This window comes from Macaca mulatta, chromosome 14 (assembly GCF_049350105.2).
Source record: "Macaca mulatta isolate MMU2019108-1 chromosome 14, T2T-MMU8v2.0, whole genome shotgun sequence".
NCBI classification, from domain to species: domain Eukaryota; kingdom Metazoa; phylum Chordata; class Mammalia; order Primates; family Cercopithecidae; genus Macaca; species Macaca mulatta.
In genome coordinates this window covers 87612914-87635319 of record NC_133419.1, presented here as the reverse complement: position 1 = coordinate 87635319, position 22406 = coordinate 87612914, and the positions used below count along the sequence as shown (strand labels likewise).

At 37.9% G+C, this 22406-nt stretch overlaps 1 protein-coding gene across 7 annotated transcripts in view; it reads right to left on the bottom strand.

Annotated features, from left to right (window-relative positions):
• Window positions 1-22406, bottom strand: part of TMEM135 (transmembrane protein 135) — a 262469-nt gene that overhangs the window by 238394 nt on the left and 1669 nt on the right. For 3 of the 7 annotated variants that reach the window (XM_015115383.3, XM_015115377.3, XM_015115378.3), the window contains exon 2: window positions 3687-3814. The exons of 2 other annotated variants lie outside the window; for them this stretch is intronic. Coding sequence is in view for 3 of the 5 variants with exons in the window: in XM_015115377.3 (XP_014970863.2) it covers window positions 3687-3814 (128 nt within the window). In the remaining 2 variants the exon portion in view is untranslated. Of the gene's footprint in view, window positions 1-3686; window positions 3815-12995; window positions 13112-22406 lie in introns of all 7 variants that reach the window. 2 more of the 7 variants (XM_077964170.1, XM_077964168.1) reach the window with 1 other exon arrangement.

The window sequence follows — 22406 nt, the reverse complement described above, 5'->3', positions numbered from 1 at the left end:
CCAACTCTCATTAAGGCTGCTACAGTAACAAATAATGGGTAACACTCCTTTCGATAACAGCCGGTCACAATCATTCAGGCATTCCCTGGATCCAAATCTGCTGGCTATGCAGACCCTCTGGCTTCTCAGTTTCCTTTATTTACAAATGAGAATAATATTAACTATCTCATAGAGCCATTAAGAGAACTATATGAGACATTTCCCAGCACCATGCAGGACACATAACAAGTACTTAGAAAGTGTTAGCTGTTATTACTATTATTATGACTATTTTTTCAACACATGGTAGATATTCAATAAATGTTTTCCTTTCTTTGCTTCCACAACCCTTGATAACTTTTTCTTACAGCATTTACTAAAGCATTTTATATATTTTAGTTTTATGTATGTCATTTTTCATTTACTAGATAGAATATATTCCTTGAAAGTAGGAATCCTCGGCCGGGCGCGGTGGCTCAAGCCTGTAATCCCAGCACTTTGGGAGGCCGAGACGGGCGGATCACGAGGTCAGGAGATCGAGACCATCCTGGCTAACACAATGAAACCCCGTCTCTACTAAAAATACAAAAATTAGCCGGGCGAGGTGGCGGGCGCCTGTAGTCCCAGCTACTCGGGAGGCTGAGGCAGGAGAATGGCGTAAACCCGGGAGGCGGAGCTTGCAGTGAGCCGAGATAGCGCCACTGCACTCCAGCCTGGGTGACAGAGCGAGACTCCGTCTCAAAAAAAAAAAAAAAAAAAAAAAAAAGAAAATAGGAATCCTCATAGTGCCTCATAAATTACAAATTACAAATGACCAGTAGCTGCCTGAGTTTTGTTTTTGGTTTTGATTTTTTTTTTTTTTTTTTTTTTGAGATGGAGTCGTGCTCTGTTGCCCAGGCTGGAGTGCAGTGGCACGGTCTTGGCTCACTGGAACCTCTGCTTCCTGGGTTCAAGTGATTCTCCTGCCTCAGCCTCCCATGTAGCTGGGATTACAGGCACCTGCCACCACGCCTAGCTAATTTTTTGTATTTTTAGTAGAGATGGGGTTTCACCAAATTGACCAGGCTGGTCTCAAACTCCTGACCTCGTGATCTGCCTGCCTCAGCCTCCCAAAGTGCTGGGATTACAGGTGTGAGCCACCACGCCTGGCCTGCCTGGGTTTTGTCTTTTTTTTTTTTGAGATGGAGTCTCACTCTGTCACCCAGGCTGGAGTGCAATGGCACAATCTCGGCTCACTGCAACCTCCACCTCCCAGGCTCAAGCAATTCTCCTGCCTCAGCCTCCTGAGTAGCTGGGATTACAGGCACATGTCACCACGCCCAGCTAACTTTTTTTATTTTTAGTAAAGACAGGGTTTCACCATATTGGTCAGGCTGGTCTTGAACTCCTGACCTCATGATCCACCCGCCTCGGCCTCGGCCTTCCAAAGTGCTGGGATTATAGGCGTGAGCCACTGCGGGTTTTTTAAGAGAAAAACAAAAATATTTGGAGACATGAGGAAGTTTTTTTCTCCTTTCAAAACAACATGTTCCTAAGAAAGGGAGAAGTAGCAAGTAAAAATTACAACAAATTATCTGAACAAAGTTGGTAAATTGCTAAATTATACATTATGAAAATTATATATAGATATATACAAGAATCAAGATTTTTCTTTTTTTAGAGACAAGGTCTTGCCCTGTCACCCAGGCTGGCATGCAGTGCTGCAATCATGGTTCACCGTAGCCCAAAATTCCTGGGTTCAAGGGATCCTTCTGCCTCAGCCTCCCGAGTTAGCTGGGACTACAGGCACACTACGGCACCTGGTTAATTTTTTTGTTTGTTTTAAGAGGCAGAGTCTTACCATGTTGCCCAGGCTGGCCTCGAACTGCCAGCCTCAAGCAATCCTCCCATCTTGGCCTCCCAAATTGTTGATACAACAGGTGGGAGCCACTGTACCTAACCTGAAATAATTTCTTAAATTGAAGCTCAGATTTAAAAAGATTAGAAAAGCTATTGAGGACATATAACTTGGGTATTTTTTGATATGGACATCAGAAACCTTCCACCTGTGAAGACTGAGTGGTTTTCCCTCCAATATAAAATCCATAAAGGACTTAGTTATTGAATGTAAAATCATAAGAAAAATTGACTTAGCGAATCAGTTATAGGGAGAACATGGATGTTACCTTAAATATATTCTAAGTTCAAATTTCAAATGTCTATTGGACATGTCAACATAGATGTCCCATAGGCTCAGAAAAAGCAACATGTCCAAAGCAGATCTCACTGTATTTCTCAAATTTCTCAAACTTCTGAGTTCCCTACCTCAAGTAACAGCATCTCATCTACCCAATTAGGAACAAAACGTAAGTGGCATTTTCAATTCCACCCTGACTCTCAACCACCTCATGAGTTCTTACGGTCTCCTAGTATCTTCAGGATACATGCTTCTACAACTTAACCAAACAGGTTCATAGAACATAAAGAAAGATGCTTCAATAGCAAGGTATACTTAACTGCAATTTTTTAAAAAATCTAATTATAGAGACTTTCTTTTTTTTTTTTTTTTTGAGACGGAGTCTCTCTCTGTTGCCCAGGCTGTAGTGTGTGGTGCGATCTTGGCTCACTGCAACCTCAGCCTCACGGGTTCAAGCAATTCTCCTGCCTCAGCCTCCCAAGTAGCTGGGACTACAGGCACCCGTCACCATGCCCAGCTAATTTTTTGTATTTTTAGTAGAGACGGGGTTTCACTGTGTTAGCCAGAATGGTCTCGATCTGCTGACCTCATGATCCACCTGCCTCGACCTCCCAAAGTGCTGGGATTACAGGTGTGAGCCACCGCGCACAGTCGTCATAGAAACTTTCTAGACAGCACATGATAAAGAGAGTTCCTTACATAGATTTTCATGTCAATTTAAAGGCATGATTTGTTCAATAGTATAAAAGCCTTATCAATTATTTTCTGCATAATCTAAAAGTTTATAAACATTAATGATCTGATAATGATCTGAGGGAAAAATCTGTAAAAGACATTTGGAAATTATATGTTTAATTGCAGTTAAAATATACCTGCACAATTACTTTGTGCAACACTAACAGGAAGCTATTAAAAAAAAAGAAAGAAAGAAAAAAGTGAGTTTTCAGCAATCAACAGGAAAAAAAAGAATAGCTAATAAATATATCAAATAAGTAGAAGCACTCAAAAGACTGAATTCTATCTGTATCTCTATAGTGTATAAAGATGCAGCACAGGTAATATATGTAAGACTGAATCAGGATCAAAAGTTCCAAGAACAGAATATACCAGGAGTTAACTTACTGTTTTATAAATAAAAATGTGTATGTTATAGTCCTTTAGAAGTCTGTTCTGCATGTGGCCCTAACCTATGTCATAGACAGTTGCCTTGAATTCCTGATCTATGAAATTGAAAAGCTAAGAAATCCTATTCAACAACTTGGTAAATATAACAGGCCTCAGAATATGTATAACATCTTAAAGTATTTTTGCTATATAATTACACCAATAATTTGAAGTTTATATTACATCTTGAGGTCAACAGGCTCATAGTTCCTAGTTTTACAAGCTTTCATTGACATAAATGTCACTTCACAGATTAAAAAAAGGGGAGCAGGGATAGTAACCCACATAACATTTATGTAAATACATACTTGTTTCCATTTCAATAACAGAACCTATATTAATATCTATGGTGATTATGAGTACCAACCTTAAAATGCAAAAGAAAGCCATATACAAGGCCCCATTAGCAGTTAGAAATGAAGCAGATTGTAGGATCTCAGGGAGTAGTTTGTGTAAATAATAGTCTAATTTCCTTTTCCGGAGAATTGCTGCAATCTGGAAAGAGAAAGGATTTTTTGTTTAATCCAACCAACATTTCCCACTTAAATTAGCTTATATGTGGAAGCTACTGAATAAAAGCATATATTTAAAAATTAAAGTAAAAATGCTGGCATTTTACTGGTTCCTCTATAAAAATACTACGTTCAGGATAGAAAGGAAGACACCTGAATTTATATGGGTCATATGTTGAATAATCTCCTTATGTTGAGGTAAATATTTGTAATGCCTTAAAACAGTTTTAAACTGAAAATGGAATATACTTTTAAATGAAAAAAATTCCAATTCAAATAAAAACTGGATGCTATAATAAAACTATATTACAGATTTTATCAGCCTATTACTACTAGAGAACTTCACTAGTAGAAACCAGAGAAATTCATTCAGTTATTCAAATTGACTACGGTGTGGGAAAAAAAAATATACATATATATATATTTTTTATATATATAGCGCGAGACAGAGAGAGAGACAGAGAGAGAGAGAAATATAAAAAGTAAATTTAAAAAATAATGATTTCTGGTTTCCTGGAGCCCATTAAAAAAAAGACCTGAAAAAATAATATTAAGAATCTAGGCCAGGCGCAGTGGCTTACATCTGCAATCCCAGCACTTTGGGAGGCTGAGGTGGGTGGATCACGAGGTCTGGAGTTCGAGACCATCCTGGCCAACATGGTGAAACCTCTTCTTTCCTAAAAATACAAAAAATGAGCCGAGAGTGGTGGCGGGCGCCTGTAGTCCCAGCTACTTGGGAGGCCGAGGCACGAGAATCACTTGAACGCGGGAGGCGGAGGTTGCAGTGACCCGGGATCGCGTCACTGCACTCCAGCCTAGCGACAGAGCGAGACTCTGTCTCAAAAAATAAAAAAGTTAAAAAAAAAAAAAAGAATCTAGTAACACCACAAGTAAGTATCACCTGTGACCAGAACACAGAAACAGGAACAAGTCCCAATACAAAAGACTGCAGAAATTTACCATAGGAGTGTTTAAAAAAATATATCAACCTATCAGTCTTCATGACTTAGCTTTTAAATCTAGATTGAAAACCTTTTTTTTTTTTTTTTTGGTGAACTCTGAATATGAAAGGAAGATTTCTAGATTAAAACCAAAAAAGGTCCTGAAATAATTTAGTAATTATATGGATAGACATGAAATCTAAGTATTTATTGAGCAGACTATTAACATTCCAGGAAATAAAGCAATATAAATCATAATATGTGCAAGATATATAGATACTGAGGACTGACTAAGTGTTAGTAATAAAACAGAAAGTACCACAGAAGTTTAGCAGAGTGAGTTTAATACAGGGGAAGGCAGGAATTTCACGGAGAAAGGCATATGTGCTGAATTTGAAAGAATAATAAGATTCCTCACTAGTCATGGAAAACAGTACTTCCCCAACATAATGAAACAATATATCAAAAAAGGTTAGAACCTAATAGGGAAGGAGTAAGAGGGTGTAAGAAAGAGAAAAACTAACTTGAGAACAGAAAGACTACAAAACTCTCCATCTATTCCCCACCTTTCCAGAGATAACACTTTCCCTAAAGTCAGTGATCAACAAATCTAATGGCATCTTCTCAATTGTTCTGTTACTGCCTCCCTCTTCAAGCCTCTGAAACTGACCATCTATTACTTCAATTCAACTGTCATACACAAGAAAAACAATGATGAATAAAACCCAATCCTTTCCTTCAAGGAACATAAAATCTCGATAGGGAAAAAGACACAAACAAAAACAATAAGCTATAATATGGCAGTGTGTTAAATGATAGGTTAAAAGAAAAGAAAAACTAAATCTCAACCTAGTCTCACACTTTATGCAAAAATTAATTTAAAAATGGATCACGGGCACAAATGTGAAACATAAAACTACAAACCTTCTAGGGGGAAAAAAACAGAGCAAATCTTATGGATACAAGGCCAGACAATGCATTCTTAGACTTGACACCAAAAGCACAATTCATAAAAAAGAAAATGGATAAACTGAACTTCCATCAAAATTCAAACTTTTTCTCTATTAAAGACCTGTTGGGGGATTAAAAAGGCAAGCTCCAGAATAGAATACTTACAAATCACATATCTAATAAGGAACTAGTATCTAGAATACATAAAGAAGTCCCAAAATTCAACAATAAAAAAGCAAACAATCCAATTAGAAAATAGGAAAATATATGACCAGACATTTCACAGAAGAGGATAAACAGACAGCAAATAAGCACGTTAGCCATTAGGAAAATGCTAGTTAAAGCCACAATGAGGTGTTACAACTATCAGAATGGCTAAAATAAAAGACAGTGAAAACACCAAATGTTGGCAAGGATTCAGAAAACCTGGATCATTCATGCATTACTGGTGGAAATATGAAATGGTACGGCAATTCTGGAAAACAGCTTGGCAGTTTTTTGAAAAATTAAACAATCAACTACTATTTGTCCCAGCAATTGTAGCCCTGGGGTATTTATCTCTGAGAAATAAAAACATATTTATACAAAAACCTATGAAGGAATGTTTATAGCAGGTTTGTCTAGTAATCGTCAAAAACCAGAAACAACCCCAATGTCCTTCAACAAGTAAACGGTTTAACAAATTGTGATATATCCATGACATGAAACGCTATTCAGCAATAAAAACGAACAATAAAAAGGATGTATGAAACAACCTTGATGAATTTCCACAGAATTATACTGAGTGGGGGAGAAAAAAAAAAAGCTAATCCTAAAGCTATATACTATATGATTCCATTTCTAGAACATTGCGTTTTTGGGCTTCTTTGAGACGGAGTCTCTCTCTGTTGCCCAGGCTGGAGTGCAATGGTGTGATCTCAACTCACTGCAACCTCCACCTCCCAGGTTCAAACGATTCTCCCTGCCTCAGTCTCCCAAGTAGCTGGGATTACAGGCACCTGCCACCATGCCCAGCTAATTTTTTTTATTTTTAGTAAAGACGGGGTTTCGCCATGTTGGCCAGGCTGGTCTCAAACTCCTGATCTCAGTTGATCCGCCCGCCTCAGCCTCCCGAAGTGCTGGGATTACACGCATGAGCCACCGTGCCTTGCCTCTATAACATTCTTGAAATGACAAAATTATAGAAATGAATAACTTAGTGGTTGCCAGGGATTAAGGGGGAGTGGGTAAGTGGAAAAGAAGTGAGTATAGCTATAAAGGGCAACCTTAGGGATCCTTCTGGTGATGGAAATGTTCTGTATTTTGACTGTATCAATGGCAAAATTTTTGTTGTGATATTATACTACTATTTTGCAAGATGAAACAATTGGGAGAAACTGGACAAAGAGCTAACTGAATCTCTTGAAGAACTGTACTTCTTACAACTGCATGTGAATCTACAATTATCTCAAAATTAAAAGTTCAACACTTTGTGTTTAAAAAAAAAAAAAAGGAGTCATTCACATGACCACTAGGCATATAAAAGGCTCCCAGGACCATTAGTCATCAGAGAAATACCACTACACACACATTAGAATGGCTAAAATGCCAAGAACTGATAACATAAGTGCTGGTGGGAATGCAGAACAACTGCAATTCTCATACAGCTTTAGGATTAGTTCTTATATATTGCTCATGACAATGTAAAATTGTGGTCACTTTGGAAAACCGGTTGTTTGATAGCATCTAATTAATTGTGTACCTACCCCATAACCCAGTAATTCCACTCCCAGGTATTTACTCAAAAGAAATAAGTGCTTATCAAATCATCAACTATGAAATAGCTCTTTATTTTTATTTTATGTTTAACCTTACATTGAGATAACTATTCATTCTTTATCAAACATCTATACTAATATTTGTATATCAATTAAGAAACAAGTAATGTCTATTTTACAAATTTGTTGTGAAAATTGAATGAGATAATAAAAGGCTTAGCACCATGCTTGGTATACCATAAGTGCTCAAAATATGTTAGCAATTTTAATGTGTTTGAATGACATTAGCTCTATTTGATTAAAATATTATTTCCTATTGTTTTATCAGAATATATTTTATTTCATAATATTATTTCTCCCATTACCTCTGTAGTAACTAAATAATTAAGTTTTAAAAATTAAAAAAAAGAAAGAAATGCTCATGTCCGCCAAAAGACATATTTATAGTATTATCTATAATTACAAATACTGTAACAACCTAAATGTCCATTAACAGTAAAGTACATAAATTGTACATATTTACCATATTGATAGACCAAACTGTACAGTCTATTATGAGAAACAGGAAATATCTAACACAAGACATAGAAAATAACCTAGGACCTTATCATCACTGTACTGTAACCCAGAGCTTCTAACCAAGGTTTACAAGTGGCTAAAATACTGATCCACTCAGTAGTCTAGTTAGCCAGGTCAGACATAAGGTAACAGGGCAGGGTGACCACCACCTCTGTTTTCCCCAGTGTGCCACATATTTTTATCATTTTCTATGTAAACCACAGCACACTACAGCATGAAAAAGGTTAGGAAGCACTAGAGTAAACAAATAACATACCAATAATTGTGTTAGCCATGTAGTAATTATAATAGCACTTGCACTCAAGTATAAAATCATCAGACATCAGATACCTTCAGAAACATCACATTTTATAATCAAAGCGTTTGTAATGTTCATATGCTTTGACCAAATAATTCCACATTTGTTAATTTCTTATGAATTTTTCAAATATGCATATAAAGATTTAGCTAAAAAAGGCACATCATCACATCATAACACTATGGTTAAAATACAGATCTGTATTTATGTATTTATAAGACCTGGCTTTAGAAGACTATTTAATGCCCTAGGAAAATTAATCAAAATATATAAAGTGAAAAGACAGATTACAAAAAAAATTTGTAGTGAACATACAGAACAAATACTAGAATGTTATACCTTGATTATCCCTAAATGGTTGATAATAGATTATTTTAATTTTCTTCTTTTCACTTTTGGATATGTTCCAGACTTTCTGCAATAAATATATGTTACAATTTATAATATTGGGGTGACGAGAACAAGTGTGAGAAAGAAGAATTAATTATCGTAGAAACAAATCTCAACAGGGAGTGGAAACAATCAGCATAATACAATACAATTAAGAGATTTTATTTTTAATATTAACCCCACAACTATTTCTATGAAAAATCCTTGTTTAGGTGCTCTTTAGATTTCAGTCTCCTCATTTAGTAAATAAGGAGGTTAAATTAAACAACACAAAGTATTCATTTTTTTTCTACTTCTAAAATTATGTAATTTTTTAAAAATAAATGGGCAGAGTGTGGTGGCTCATGCTTATATCCTAGCACTTTGGGAGGCCGAGGCAGGTGGATCATGAGGTCAGGCGTCCAAGACCAGCCTGGCCAAGTCGGTCAAACTATAATAAACAATTTATTTATTTTAAATTATTTATTTATAAAAAATAAAATAAATGATATTGGAAGAATTGGACATCTATGCAGGGGGGAAAACGTACTTTCAGTCCTACTTCAAACTATACATAAAAATTAATTTGAAATAAATCATGTACCTAAATTTGAAAATTATAAAACAATAAAGTGCCCAGAAAAAGGGGCTGGATGCAGTGGCTCACAACTATAATCCCAGCACTTTGGGAGGTCGAGGCGGGTGGATCATGAGGTCAGGAGTTCGAGACCAGCCTGAGCAACATGGTAAAACACCGTCTCTACTAAAAATACAAAAATTAACCAGGTGTGGTGGCATGCACCTGTAATCCCAGTTACTCAGGAGGCTAAGGCAGGAGAATTGCTTGAACCCAGAAGGCAGAGGCTGCAGTGAGCCAATATCACACCACTGCACGCCATCCTAGGCAACAGAGTGAGACTGTCTCAAGAAAAAAAAAGTACCCAGAAGCAAACATAAGTGAGTATCTTCACAGATATTCCAGGCATGAGTCAAAGGACAGAGGCAGTATTAACCAGAGTTGATGAAACACAAGTATGGAGACCAACATGACTAATATGATGGGCACAGACTGAAGAGTGATACAAAATTATAAGGTCAGGCCCCCAATTTAGAAGTATCTCTTCATAAGATTATCACTATTAAACATCCATCAGCACTATATACATTCCCTTGTTATTCTCGTTTCTTTCCCCATTTGATTAGTGCTGCACATTTGCCATAGAGATGGTTGACTGTACTGGGATTGCACTTTGTGGCCACGGAATAAAGCTAATTGGCCCTCAAAGGGGCTGACCCACGATCTTAGCCTTCCTAGTACCAAACTCTAAATTAGCAGTCATCGTGAGCCTCCGAGTTTGATCGTTAAACTCTTCCAGAAGAATACATTTCTAAAGGGTGTGATAGTGTGAGAAATCTAGTTTCTTTGGAAAATTAAATAGTTCGCAAATAAGAGTCAATTTTATGTTGTATGTATTTAATCTTTCTTAGAGTAATCTCTAGCAAAAAAAAAATTATTTCTTTAAGGTAGGGTTTCTCAACCTTGGCACTATTGACATTTTGGGCCAGATCATCTGTTGTGCAGGGCTGTCCTAAGCATTGAAGGATGTTTAGCAGCATCCCTGCTCTCTACTTTCTAAATGGCAATAGAATCCCCCCAGCTGTGATAACCAAAAATGCCTACATTGTTAAATGTCTCCTAGGAGGTAAAATTGTGCCCCTTATTGAGTAAGAACAACTGCCTTAAAGGAAAGAGTATAACAAATTTATATATTTTTAATATGCTAGTTCCAGGATTTTTATTTTATTTTTTAAAAATGCTTATATAGCACTTGTGCCAGGCACCATCCTATATACCATACAAATATCAACTCATTTAATTATCATAACAATCTTTACCCTACAACTATTTCTATGAAAAATCTTTGTTTAGATGCACTTTAGATTTCAATCTCCTCATTTTATTGGGCATCATTTTAATGGGCATGATTTTATTATCCCCATTTTAGAGATAAGAAAATGTTAGTACAGGCCTGGCGTGGTGGCTCACACCTGTAATCCCAGCACTTTGGGAGGCCAAGGCAGGTGGATCATGAAGTCAGGAGATCGAGACCACCTTGGCTAACATGGTGAAACCTCGTCTCTACTGAAAATACAAAAAAATTAGCCAGGCATGGTGGTGGGCACCTGTAGTCCCAGCTACTCAGGAGGCTGAGGCAGGAGAATGGCGTGACCCTGGAAGGCGGAGTTCGCAGTGAGCTGAGATCACGCCACTGCACTCCAGCCTGGGCGACAGAGGGAGACTCCGTCTCAAAAAAAAAGGAAGAAGAAGAAAAAGTTAATACAGAGAGATGAAGTTACTCAAGGTGACGTAACTGATAGATGTAGAGCAGGGATTGAAGTCAGGCAAGTGGCTCTTAATTACCAATTGATGTTGAAGTCAAAACACATTCTAAATAAGGAGCATTATCACTTATCCATACTGCATGTTATAAATTTAAACCTGTGACTTATAGCTCCTACAGAAGTTCAAGTTGCTTATTCTCAGAGAAAAACACAAAAACATAGGGCAATTACAACTAAGATATAAAAATGACCTGACTATTCAGAAATGTGGTGATCTAACCTGCAGAAAGACTAAATAAGGCACCCATGATGACTCAGGGGCTAGAAACTGCAGTTCCAGTCTACAAAAAAATAAAGAGGAAAGAAGATGGGAACACAACATTCACAACACTAAATTAGCAAATAAAAAGAATTAATTCCAATAGAAGAGACCAGACAACAACCAGCTGTGCAATTAACTTTACCCTTTTCCTTGTCCAAGATCTATAAAATCTAAACTTTTTTTCTTGTTTTTTTATTTATTTTTATTTTTTTAAATTCAGAGTAATGTTCCATTGCCAAGGCTGGAGTGCAGTCGCGCGATTTCGGCCCACTGCAACCTCCACCTCTTGGGTTCAAGAGGCAGGATTCTCCTGCCTCAGCCTCCCAAGCAGCTGAGATCACAGGCATGCGCCACTATGCCCAACTAATTTTTGTATTTTTAGTAGAGACAGGGTTTCACCATATTAGCCAGGCTGGTCTCAAACTCCTGACCTCATGATCCGTCCACCTTGGCCTCACAAAAGTGCTGGGATTACAGGTGTGAGCCACCACGCCCGGCCCCAAAATCTATTAATAGGTACTTTTTAATAAATCTGATAACAAATATAAAGTATTTAGCAGAGTAACCAGCACATAGTAGGCATTTTGAAAATGCTATTTCCTTCAGTCTGCAGAATTGCTTCCTGACCCAACCTCAATTCCTTTTTGTGTTGTGCAGGTTTGTTTTATTAAGTGTTAAGAAGAGATTTCTATCTCTGATAATCAGAATATCTGGGAAAGGCCAGGTATGGTGGTTCATGCCTATGATCCCAGAACTTTGGGAGGCTGAGGCGGGTGGATCACTTGAGGTCAGGAGTTTGAGACCAGCTCAGACAACATGGCAAAACCTCGTCTCTACTAAAAATACAAAAATTAGCCAGGCGTGGTGGCACACGCCTGTAATCCCAGCTACTCGTGAGGCTGAGGCAGGAGAATCGCAGGAGAATCACTTGAACCTAGGAGGCAGAGACTGCAGTGAGCCATGATCACACCACTGCACCCCAGCCTAGGCAACAGAGCAAGCCTCCATCTCAATAAAAAAAATAAAAATAAATTAAAAAAAAGAACTTCAAACAACAGAACTAAAGTAGGATATTCATCCATAGTCAGAAGACCTCTTGTAATTTTTTTCTAAAAATTTTTGGGCTGGGCACGGTGGCTGATGTCAGCACTTTGGGAGGCCTAGGCAGGTGGATCACCTGAGGTCAGGAGTTCAAGATCAGCCTGCCCAACATGGTGAAGCCCCATTTCTATAAAAATACAAAAAATAGCCAGTCATGATGGTGGGCACCTGCAATCTCAGCTACTTGGGAGGCTGAGGCAAGAGAATTGCTTGAATCCAGGAGGCCGAGGTTGCAGTGAGCTGAGATCGCACCACTGCACTCCAGCCTGGGTGACAGAGTGAGACTTCATCTCAAAAATAATTAATTAAGTAAGTTTTTTAAAAAAATTTTAAAGTTTTCAAAATGCTTTTAAAAAATAAGACCTTGTTTTTAAAAATTATTTATCATAGGCCAAGGCGGATAGATCACTTGAGACCAGGAGTTCAAGACCAGTCTGGCCAACAAAGCGAAACCCTGTCTCTACTAAAAATACAAAAAATTACCTGAGTGTGGTGGCACACACCTGTAATTCTAGCAACTCAGGAGGCTGAGGCAGGAGGATCACTTGAACCCAGGAGACAGAGGTTGCAGCGAGCCAAGATCACGCCACTGCACTCCAACCTGGGTGACAGAGCAAAACTGTCAAAAAAAAAAAAAATAATATAATAAAGGAGGTAGAATTATTTGTTTTAACAAACAAATTTTCCTATATACCATGTTTAATTTTATGCATTAACCTAATTGGGCCAAGGAATGCCTAGACATTTGGTCAAATGATTATTCTGCGTATGTCTATGAGGGTGCTCCTAGGTGAGATTAACATTTGAATCAGTAGACTGTGAAAAACAGACTGCCCTTCCTAATGTGAGTAGGCCTCATCCTCTCGGTTGAAGACCGGAAGAGATCAAAAAACCAAACTCCTCCTCCTGTCTGATTTATTGAGCTAGGACACTGGTATTTTCCTGCCTTCAGACCTGACTGAAACACCAGTTCTTCTTGGGTCTACAGCCTGCTGGCTTTCAGACTGGAACTTACACCATTGTCTCTTCTAGTACTCAGGTCTTTGGACTAACACTGGAATTACACGTTGGCTCTCTGGGTCTCCAGCATGCCAACTGCAGATCTTGGCACTTATGAAGCCTCCAAAATTGTGAGCCAATTTTTTATTTTATACACACATACACACACACACACACACACACACACACACAGAGGCTTGTGTTTCTCTGAAGAACTCTAATAAGCTTGAGACCAGGAGTTCAAGACCAGTCTGGCCAACAAAGCGAAACCCTGTCTCTACTAAAAATACAAAAAATTACCTGAGTGTGGTGGCATACACCTGTAATTCTAGCAATCTCAACTGCTTCCAACATCTTTATTTTTAAGGTTAGAATCATTAGCTACAAAAGCCAAATATAAACATCTCAAACAAAATGACAAGAAACCAAGTATCCTAGACCAATATTTACCTATCTTCTTACAGTTTTTAAAGCTTTTATATGTGCACTCTCTCTCATGATTCCCACAGCAAGCCATGAAGTTAAGGCAGGATTCTCTTCTATTCATAAATGAAGAAATTGCATCATAAATCGCAAAGCAAAACAAAAACTCATATCTTGTAACTCACAACCAGTGCATTACACCATGCTGCCCCCAACAGATACAAGAACCAGCTTATTAAAAACAAAACAAGCCAAAAAACTGGGGCAACTTGTTAATAATATATGTGGAAAGATACAAGCAATCTTCAAAAGTTTTCCATGATTATATTGTAAAGCCTCCCTATAATGAAAATCATACTATCAAACTTTAGCGATGACCATTAAGCCTTACATACCTTACCTGTAATAGCCTTCCTCTCCTACATTTTCAATTTTTTACATAAAAGTTGAGATAGGCTTTCAAGATAAACATAAAAATAAACTTAAGTTACAACACTGAAACAAAACGTGATCAGGAACAAGACTCAGATTGAGCCCTGCATATATTATACTCATGTTCAAAACTGAGTAATACCGGCCGGGAGTGGTGGCTCACGCCTGAAATCCCAGCACTTTGGGAGGCCAAGGCAGACGGATCACAAGGTCAGGAGATTGAGACCAACCTGGCTAACACGATGAAATCCCGTCTCTACTAAAAATACAAAAAATTAGCCGGGCATGGTGGCGAGCGCCTGTAGTCCCAGCTACTGGGGAGGCTGAGGCAGGAGAATGGCATGAACCCGGGGGGTGGAGCTTGCAGTGAGCTGAGATCATGCCACTGCACTCCAGCCTGGGCGACAGAGCAAGACTTCGTCTCAAAAAAAAAAAAAAAACTGAGTAATGCCAATATTTTTGTAATATAGAGAAAGTCTTGAAAACACACACCTGTCACTTCAACTTTCAGTGATATAACTCACATGCAGCACGACAACTTTAAACCTAACCACTCTTTCATACCCTGCCATCTTCTGCATACTTAAGCACAAATATCATGGACTCTAATGCGAAATACTTTAAATAATGGGAAAAAACCTAATATATTTCTAATTGAACAACAATATTCAGATGAAAAACAGAAAGTATACATATTTGTTGCAGTCTCATTAAGAATACTGGGTGATAAATTGGGTGAATATTGGGTAATGAATTGAATCCTTTAAACAGAACACATGAACACTAAGAGTTTAAGCCCTGGAAGTAAGGATGATTTGAGAAAGAGAAGAAATCACAGATAACAGTAACTATCTTGACTAAAAAATAACAACTGTCTCACTATTTGTTGATACATAAATTCCATTAAAAAGAAGATAAAGCCAACATTAAAAGGTTTAAACTGCACTTCAACTCATTCATATTAAAGTCTAATAATTAATTAGTCTGTCAACCATTTGATGGATATAAAATCCTTTACTATTCTTTGATAGGGTAACCCTAACCACCTACCTGAACCAGAAAAGAAATCTAATCATGAAATTTAACCATGGGAAAAAGAGAAAAGAGCGCAGAAAAAGAAAACTTTAAAAAGATGCTTGCCCTGGCACAGTGGCTCACACCTGTAATGCCAGCTCTTTGGGAGGCAGAGGTGTTAGAGGCGCTCGAGCCAGGGAGACTCCATTTTGAGTGAGAGCTAGGAAAATGAGGCTGAGACCTGCTGGGCTGCATTCTCAGAAAATTAGGCATTCCTAGCCTCTAGATATTTACGGTTAAAGGAACAAATTAATAACATTTACAAAAACAGATCCAGACTTGGGAGTGTCCACATATCCCAATATCTGAAGAACAAAGGCATTCCTAATTTTGCTTTAACAATAATATCAATTCTTGCAAAATATAGTAATTAAGAAAATTAATCCTTTATCACAACACAAACCCTTGTAGCAGTGCACATCTCCCCATATATACAGGCATTATACCTAGGGTGGATGCGTTCCTCTTCTGACTTTGAGGAATGTCCTACTCTGTCTATGGAGTAGCTGTCCTTTCACCACTTTACTTTCTTAATAAACTTGCTTTTGCTTTGCACTGCGGACTCACCCTGAATTCTTTCTTGTGTGAAATCCAAGAACCCTCTCTTGGGGTCTAAATCAGGATCCCTTTCCTGTAACAGAGGCGGGTGGATCACTTGAGATCAGGAGCTCAAGATCAGCCTAACCAACATGGTGAAACCCCATCTCTACTAAAAATACAAAATTAGCCAGGCACGGTGACACACACTTGTAGTCCCAGCTACACAGGAGGCTGAGGCAGGAGAATCACTTGAACCCAGGAGGTGGAGGTTGGCATGAGCCGAGATTGTGCTATTGCACTCCAGCCTAGGCAACAAGAGCTAAACTCCATCTCAAAAAAATAAAAATAAAAAAAAGATGGTTAACTTCTCAGACTTCACAATTTTGTCTAAAACAATCTCAACTTACCCTTAAATGGGGTAAGACAAATAGAAGTTATTCAAATAGTTTTTCTAACATTCGTAATTGAAAATTTCTGACTACTATAATTTAAAACAGATTTTATTAGAAGGAAGGTTCAGTTTCAGAGCATTTGTTAATCGAGGTATTTGTAGGCAGTACAGTTTTTTTTTTTTTTTTTTTTTTTTTGAGACAGAGTCTCGCTTTGTCACCCAGACTGGAGTGCAGTGGCGCGATCTCAGCTCACTGCAAGCTCCGAGGCCTCCCGGGTTCACAACATTCTTCTTCCTCAGCCTCCCAAGTAGCTGGAACTACAGGTGCCCGCCACCACACCCAGCTAATATTTTGTATTTGAGACGGCGTTTCACCATGTTGGCCAGGATGGTCTCAATCTCCTGACCTCGTGATCCGCCCGCCTCAGCCTCCCAAAGTACTGGGATTACAGGCGTGAGCCATCGCGCCTGGCAGCAGTAAAGTTTTCTTACTGCCTTTGACTTCAAGGTAAGCAAAGGCCAAATTCTTGACCAGGGTACTGGATTCGTGAAATTGTCACATAAACTCTTTTTCTATAAAGTAATGGCTTCTTATTTCTCTTGATTTCCTCACGTTAAAATTTGGGTTTTGTGCCATAAATGTTAAACCTAATATATGTTCACTTTATATATATTCATATAATCACCATGTCACTTCCTTAGGAAAGGCTTCCCAAACCCTCTACACTAGAATGGATCCTCTTGTAAACAGCCTAGTAACACTCCGTATGTCTTCTTAATAGCACTTATCACAGATAATTTTTTATTTTAAGTTTATCTTCCCCCTTCACTGTTAACCTCCATGTTCCCCTCACTCCAGTATTGCTTACTCTCATGTAATATTTGATGAATGAAATAAGGGTAGAAAAGAGACAGTGAAAGGAAATGAAGATTCAGAGTAAATACAGTTATATTACACTCCACGGGCTCTAAATGCAGCTAGGGGCACAGTGAAATTCGGCTGGTTCTGGTTAATTCAGTGCCTCCTATGCTTGCGAGTTTCTGACATGCGGGTCTGAAAAAAAAATAGTCCCGTGTGTATTTCCTTCAAGGTTTAAAAATTGAAGCTAATCAGAACAAGCCTCCCTTCATCACTGCCAAGAGGTGCAGAATCTTTCAAGGAAACTCCCAAAGTGAATTAATCACAATCCAAACCCCCAAAATCAAGTAAGAATCAAGAAACCAAAGCAACCTGACAAATCCAATGAGTCAAAAGACTATACAAAATAAATGAAAGTTGAAAAAATTCAGCATTCTTATAAAAGGAACATGCTCAAATTTGATGATACTTGATTTAGCACTCTTCCTTAATACTTTTCTTTCATATATAAATTATTTTAGGTCCATTTAAGGTCCATTTCCTTTTTTTTTTTTTTTTTTTTTTTAGAGACGGACTCACGCTCTGTCGCCAGGCTGGAGTCCAGTGGCGCAATCTAGGCTCATTGCAACCTCCGCCTCCAGGTTCCAGTGATTCTCCTGCCTCAGCCTCCCTAGTAGCTGGGACTACAGGCACGTGCCAAGGTGCCCGGCTAATTTTTGTATTTTTAGTAGAGATGGGGTTTCACCATGTTGGCCAGACTGGTCTCAAACTCCTGACCTCAGGTGATTCGCCCAGCTTGGCCTCCCAAAATGCTGGTATTACAGGCGTAAGCCAACCCGCCCAGCCACTAAATATTTTTCAATACTCCTATGAGCCAAGTTAGTTAAAATCTTTAATTTATTTCAATTATTGATTCCTCTCAAGTATAATTATGAGGAAGACAGAGCCTCACATATAGTATATAAGATCAATTCACCTTACTAACTTGACTAATTAATTATTCAGGGTCACTAACAAATACTTATTAACTATATTCCTAGTATCCAAAGATAAAACAGATTCATTTCCTATTACCTGAAGGAAAAAATACACAAACCTCAATCACAATATTGCTTAAGAGCATATCAATGAGTAGAAAGAAAACTAAGATTAGTGATTAATTAAAAGGCAATTTAAAAGTTTAACCTACGGTCAATAGAGATTTGAATTAAGTCTTTAATACAGTACTGTATTATGTACTAGATTACGATAATGGAAGAATAATAAATCTAAAATATTATAAAACCCTTAATCATCAAACCATCGACCACTATTAGGCATTCTATGTGCCCAGTTTAAGTCCTTGGGGATGAAAACATAATTCTCATTCACTATACTATAAAAGTAATGGAAGTAACTGTAATGTAAGAAATTGTACTGACATTTTCAAAAGACTTTCTTAAAACTATTTTATTTAGTTCTTTATTAAACCATCACTTTAATTAACTCCCCTTCCCTAATTACCACCCATCACCTGCCTATCACCTAAGTACTCAATAACTAATAAGATAATTAACAAATGATCAATCTATTGTCAAGGTCTTACCACATTTTTTACTTCCAAAGCTTATACAGATAGATTTATACAACATAAGTCTGTGTTCCAGCCTTTCAATCCACATCATCTTTTCATAATCAAGAAAAGAAAGTATCCATATACTTGCTTATGCACAAATTGAGGCACGAATTTTTTTCTCGAAGTCATAACTCATAAAACAAGAGTTATCTTTTATGTATTCCATAGAAATATGCATTTTTTTTTTTTTACAATCTGACTGTTATACAATTTAAGATATTCCCCAGAAATCAAGAGCTTTGGAGACCATGGAATTGTAAATCTGTGCATAATCCCCCTTGATTTTTGCTTGAGACCTATTTTATGGGGGTGTAAATAAGGGGCTCACTTTATCTTTCTATTCAATAACTAAACGATTTTTACATTACATTATCACGTAATGTTTCCAATGAAAAGCAGATATATAAGACCTATTTTATAGGCTCCAGAAAATACCCCTGATAAAAAAAATCTTCCTTCTTGTTGGGACTCAGAATACAACACCCCAAAATGAAGGCCTCAGAAGCAGCCTTAGAAGCAGAATTTTTTTCCTGACCTTCTCCTGCTCTCCTGTCTCCTAGTCCCATTCTCCTCTGAGCTAGCCTTAGAAACTAGAATTTTCCGCAAGGCAGGTCATAAAAACCAGAACCTATTTTCCCCAAAGCCAGCCAGAAAATCTTAAAATATCATACTAACTTTCCCTTCGCCTTTCCATGTAAAAACTGGCCATAAAGAAACTATCTGACTTACCTTGTTTGACTGTAAGTCATAAGCCCCCATTCCAGAGAGGGTCCTACCCCACACCCAAAAGAAAAGAATGAATGCTCAGAGAGGTCAAGAAGAATCTAGACAGACAGGCCTTGCTTCCCCAATCAGTCTATTAGCATTAGCATTATTGTCCAATCACATTTCTACATAGCTATCTATACTTTGTTGAACATAAGCATAAAAACAGATAATTTCCCCTGTATTTTGGGGTCTTCATTCTGAAGGCTCCCGTGTATACATGTTAAATAAATTGGTACATGCCCTTTCTCCTATTAATCCATCTGCCTCCTGTCAGTGATTTTTGGTGAACCTTCAGAGGGCCAAGGGGAAAGCTCTCCATTGGTCCCTACACCATCTTGCCTTTGGAGCTTCTCCATTTCTAGCAATAATGGCAATTGCAACAATCTGACTTGACAGCCTAGAAGTATAAACAAGTCCTCACACTGCCCCAATATCCTTGGTCTCTAAGTCCTGTTCATTCTGCCTGCAAAATGCCTCTAGAACTGCCCTTTCATTTTCTCTGGCAGACCTGCCAAATATCTCTTCACTCCTGCACTATTCATGAGTTCATTCATTCATACCTTCACTCATTTAGACACATACTAAGCATTTAATGAGGTACTACACGAGTCTAAACACAAACCACTGTTTTAACAGGAGATGGAGACACAGATCATAATTAATGCACTATTATCCTATTTAACTCCTCACAACAGACCTTAAAAAATGGATACAATCATCTTCTGCAAAGCAAGGAGACTAAGGCTCCATGCAATTCAATAATTTTTCTAAAGATCCTATTGATAGTAAATTGCAGGGTGAGATTCCACAGGAGTTCTGACTCTTTATACCACTTAGTGAATCTACTGCATCAATTTCTCAAACATCTTTCCTATCTAGTCTTCCCAGTGTTACCATATTTAGCATCTGAAAGCATTATTTTGTACTTACAACCCCTTTGTTTAAAAAAAAAAAAAAAACTCAATAGCATGCACACAAAAAAACCCTCAATGGTTCCTTTAGCCTGTCCTTCAGTCTGACTTTCAGTCAAAAAAAAAAAAAAAAAAAAAAAAACCATGAGAACTGAATCCTGTCTTTTTCCTTACTAGATTTAAATCTTGTGAATCACTTAATGTCTCTAACCTTCAGTTGTCTTACCTATAAAACGGGGATAAGAAGCTGGAGTTGTGTAAGGGTTAAAAAAGATGTTAAGGACTAAGCACATAATAAACATAAGTTGTTATCGTTCACAACTCCTGTATGCAAACATTCTGTTATAGACAATATATGCATTGCCTCTCTTACGAAACCACTTAGTTTTCTGCCTCAGTTTACATTATCCTCCCTCCTCTCCATTAAGAATAGGTATGCTATAAATATCTACTGCATGAATCAATGTCTGTACAGCCTTATACTTAAGGCACAAGTCAAGGACCACTTACTTCAAGAGGCTTCCCCTACCCATCTTCCATGAACTTCACTCTTAAGTGCCACCAGAGAAGGGAGGAAGAAAAATATGCATAATTATTCAAAACCTATGATAAACTAGATGTGATACATCATCAATGCACTATTTCATATAATTCTCAAAAAGATAAAATAACATATATAAAGTCAAACAGCTGATAAATGAAGAGCTGAGATTCAAACCCTGATACCCCAATCCCTTTTTTTTGTTTGTTTGTTTGTTTTGTTTTGTGACAGAGTTTTGCTCTTGTTTCCCAGGCTGGAGTAAAATGACGCAATCTCAGCTCACTACAACCTCCGCCTCCCAGATTCAAGTGATTCTCCTGCCTCAGCCTCCCAAGTAGCTGGGATTATAGGCATGTGCACCACGCCCAGCTAATTTTATATTTTTAGTAGAGATGGGGTTTCACCATATTGGTCAAGTTGGCTGGTCTCGAACTCCTGACCTCAGGTGATCCACATGCCTTGGGCTCCCAAAGTGCTGGGATTACAGGTGTGAGCCACCGCACCCCGCCTGATCCCTTTTTAAAGCCCAATTTCTTTCCACCACACCACCTTGCATCTTAGTACATGGGGGTATACATTTAATCAACTATCCAACACTTACAAAGAAAACAGCTATATGCTCCAAGTAGCACCACCCACACCTACATGGATAACTGAAACAAAACTGTCACGAAATAATGCTTATCCTTAGTACGCGCAATGTGTTCCAACATTTTTTATTTTCTTCCATTTCACTTAATATAAAATAAAATGCTATTCAGTTCCCACTAATTTTATTTCACAACTACTGATGAGTAGCAACCCAAATTTTCATATACACAGATGTAAGGGTACAAGGCCACATGAGATGGAAAATTTATCCTCAATAAGTACTTAATCTTGTTGGAGATATAGTAGTAAAACACAACTCCTTTCCTGAACACCCCCAACCTACCTTGTTAAAGTAGGAGTAGGAGAACCTATGCTCCTGTTGCTGCCCTGAACTTCCCTATCATAGACTATAATCCATAAATTGTCTAAGCTATTGATATAACAAGTATCAGGCATTCAACAAATATTTGTTAAGTGAATGAATTAATGAATGAAAAGTGCTATGGATTTTCAAAGGGAGAAGTAGACAGCATAAACTCTCTTTCCACCTATATCATAATCCTCTGAGGGCAGGAACAATCTTTTGTATAGTTGTGTATCAAGAGCTCAATAATGTTTGTAGATGTTTTATTTTTTACACATCTGAGCCTTATGCATTGAGCTGTGGTTGCACCACTGCACTCCAGCCAGAATGGCAATGCAACAAGACCGTATATCCAAAAAGAAAAAGGAAAAATCTGAGACATACGCTGGCCACAGTGAATGTGGAA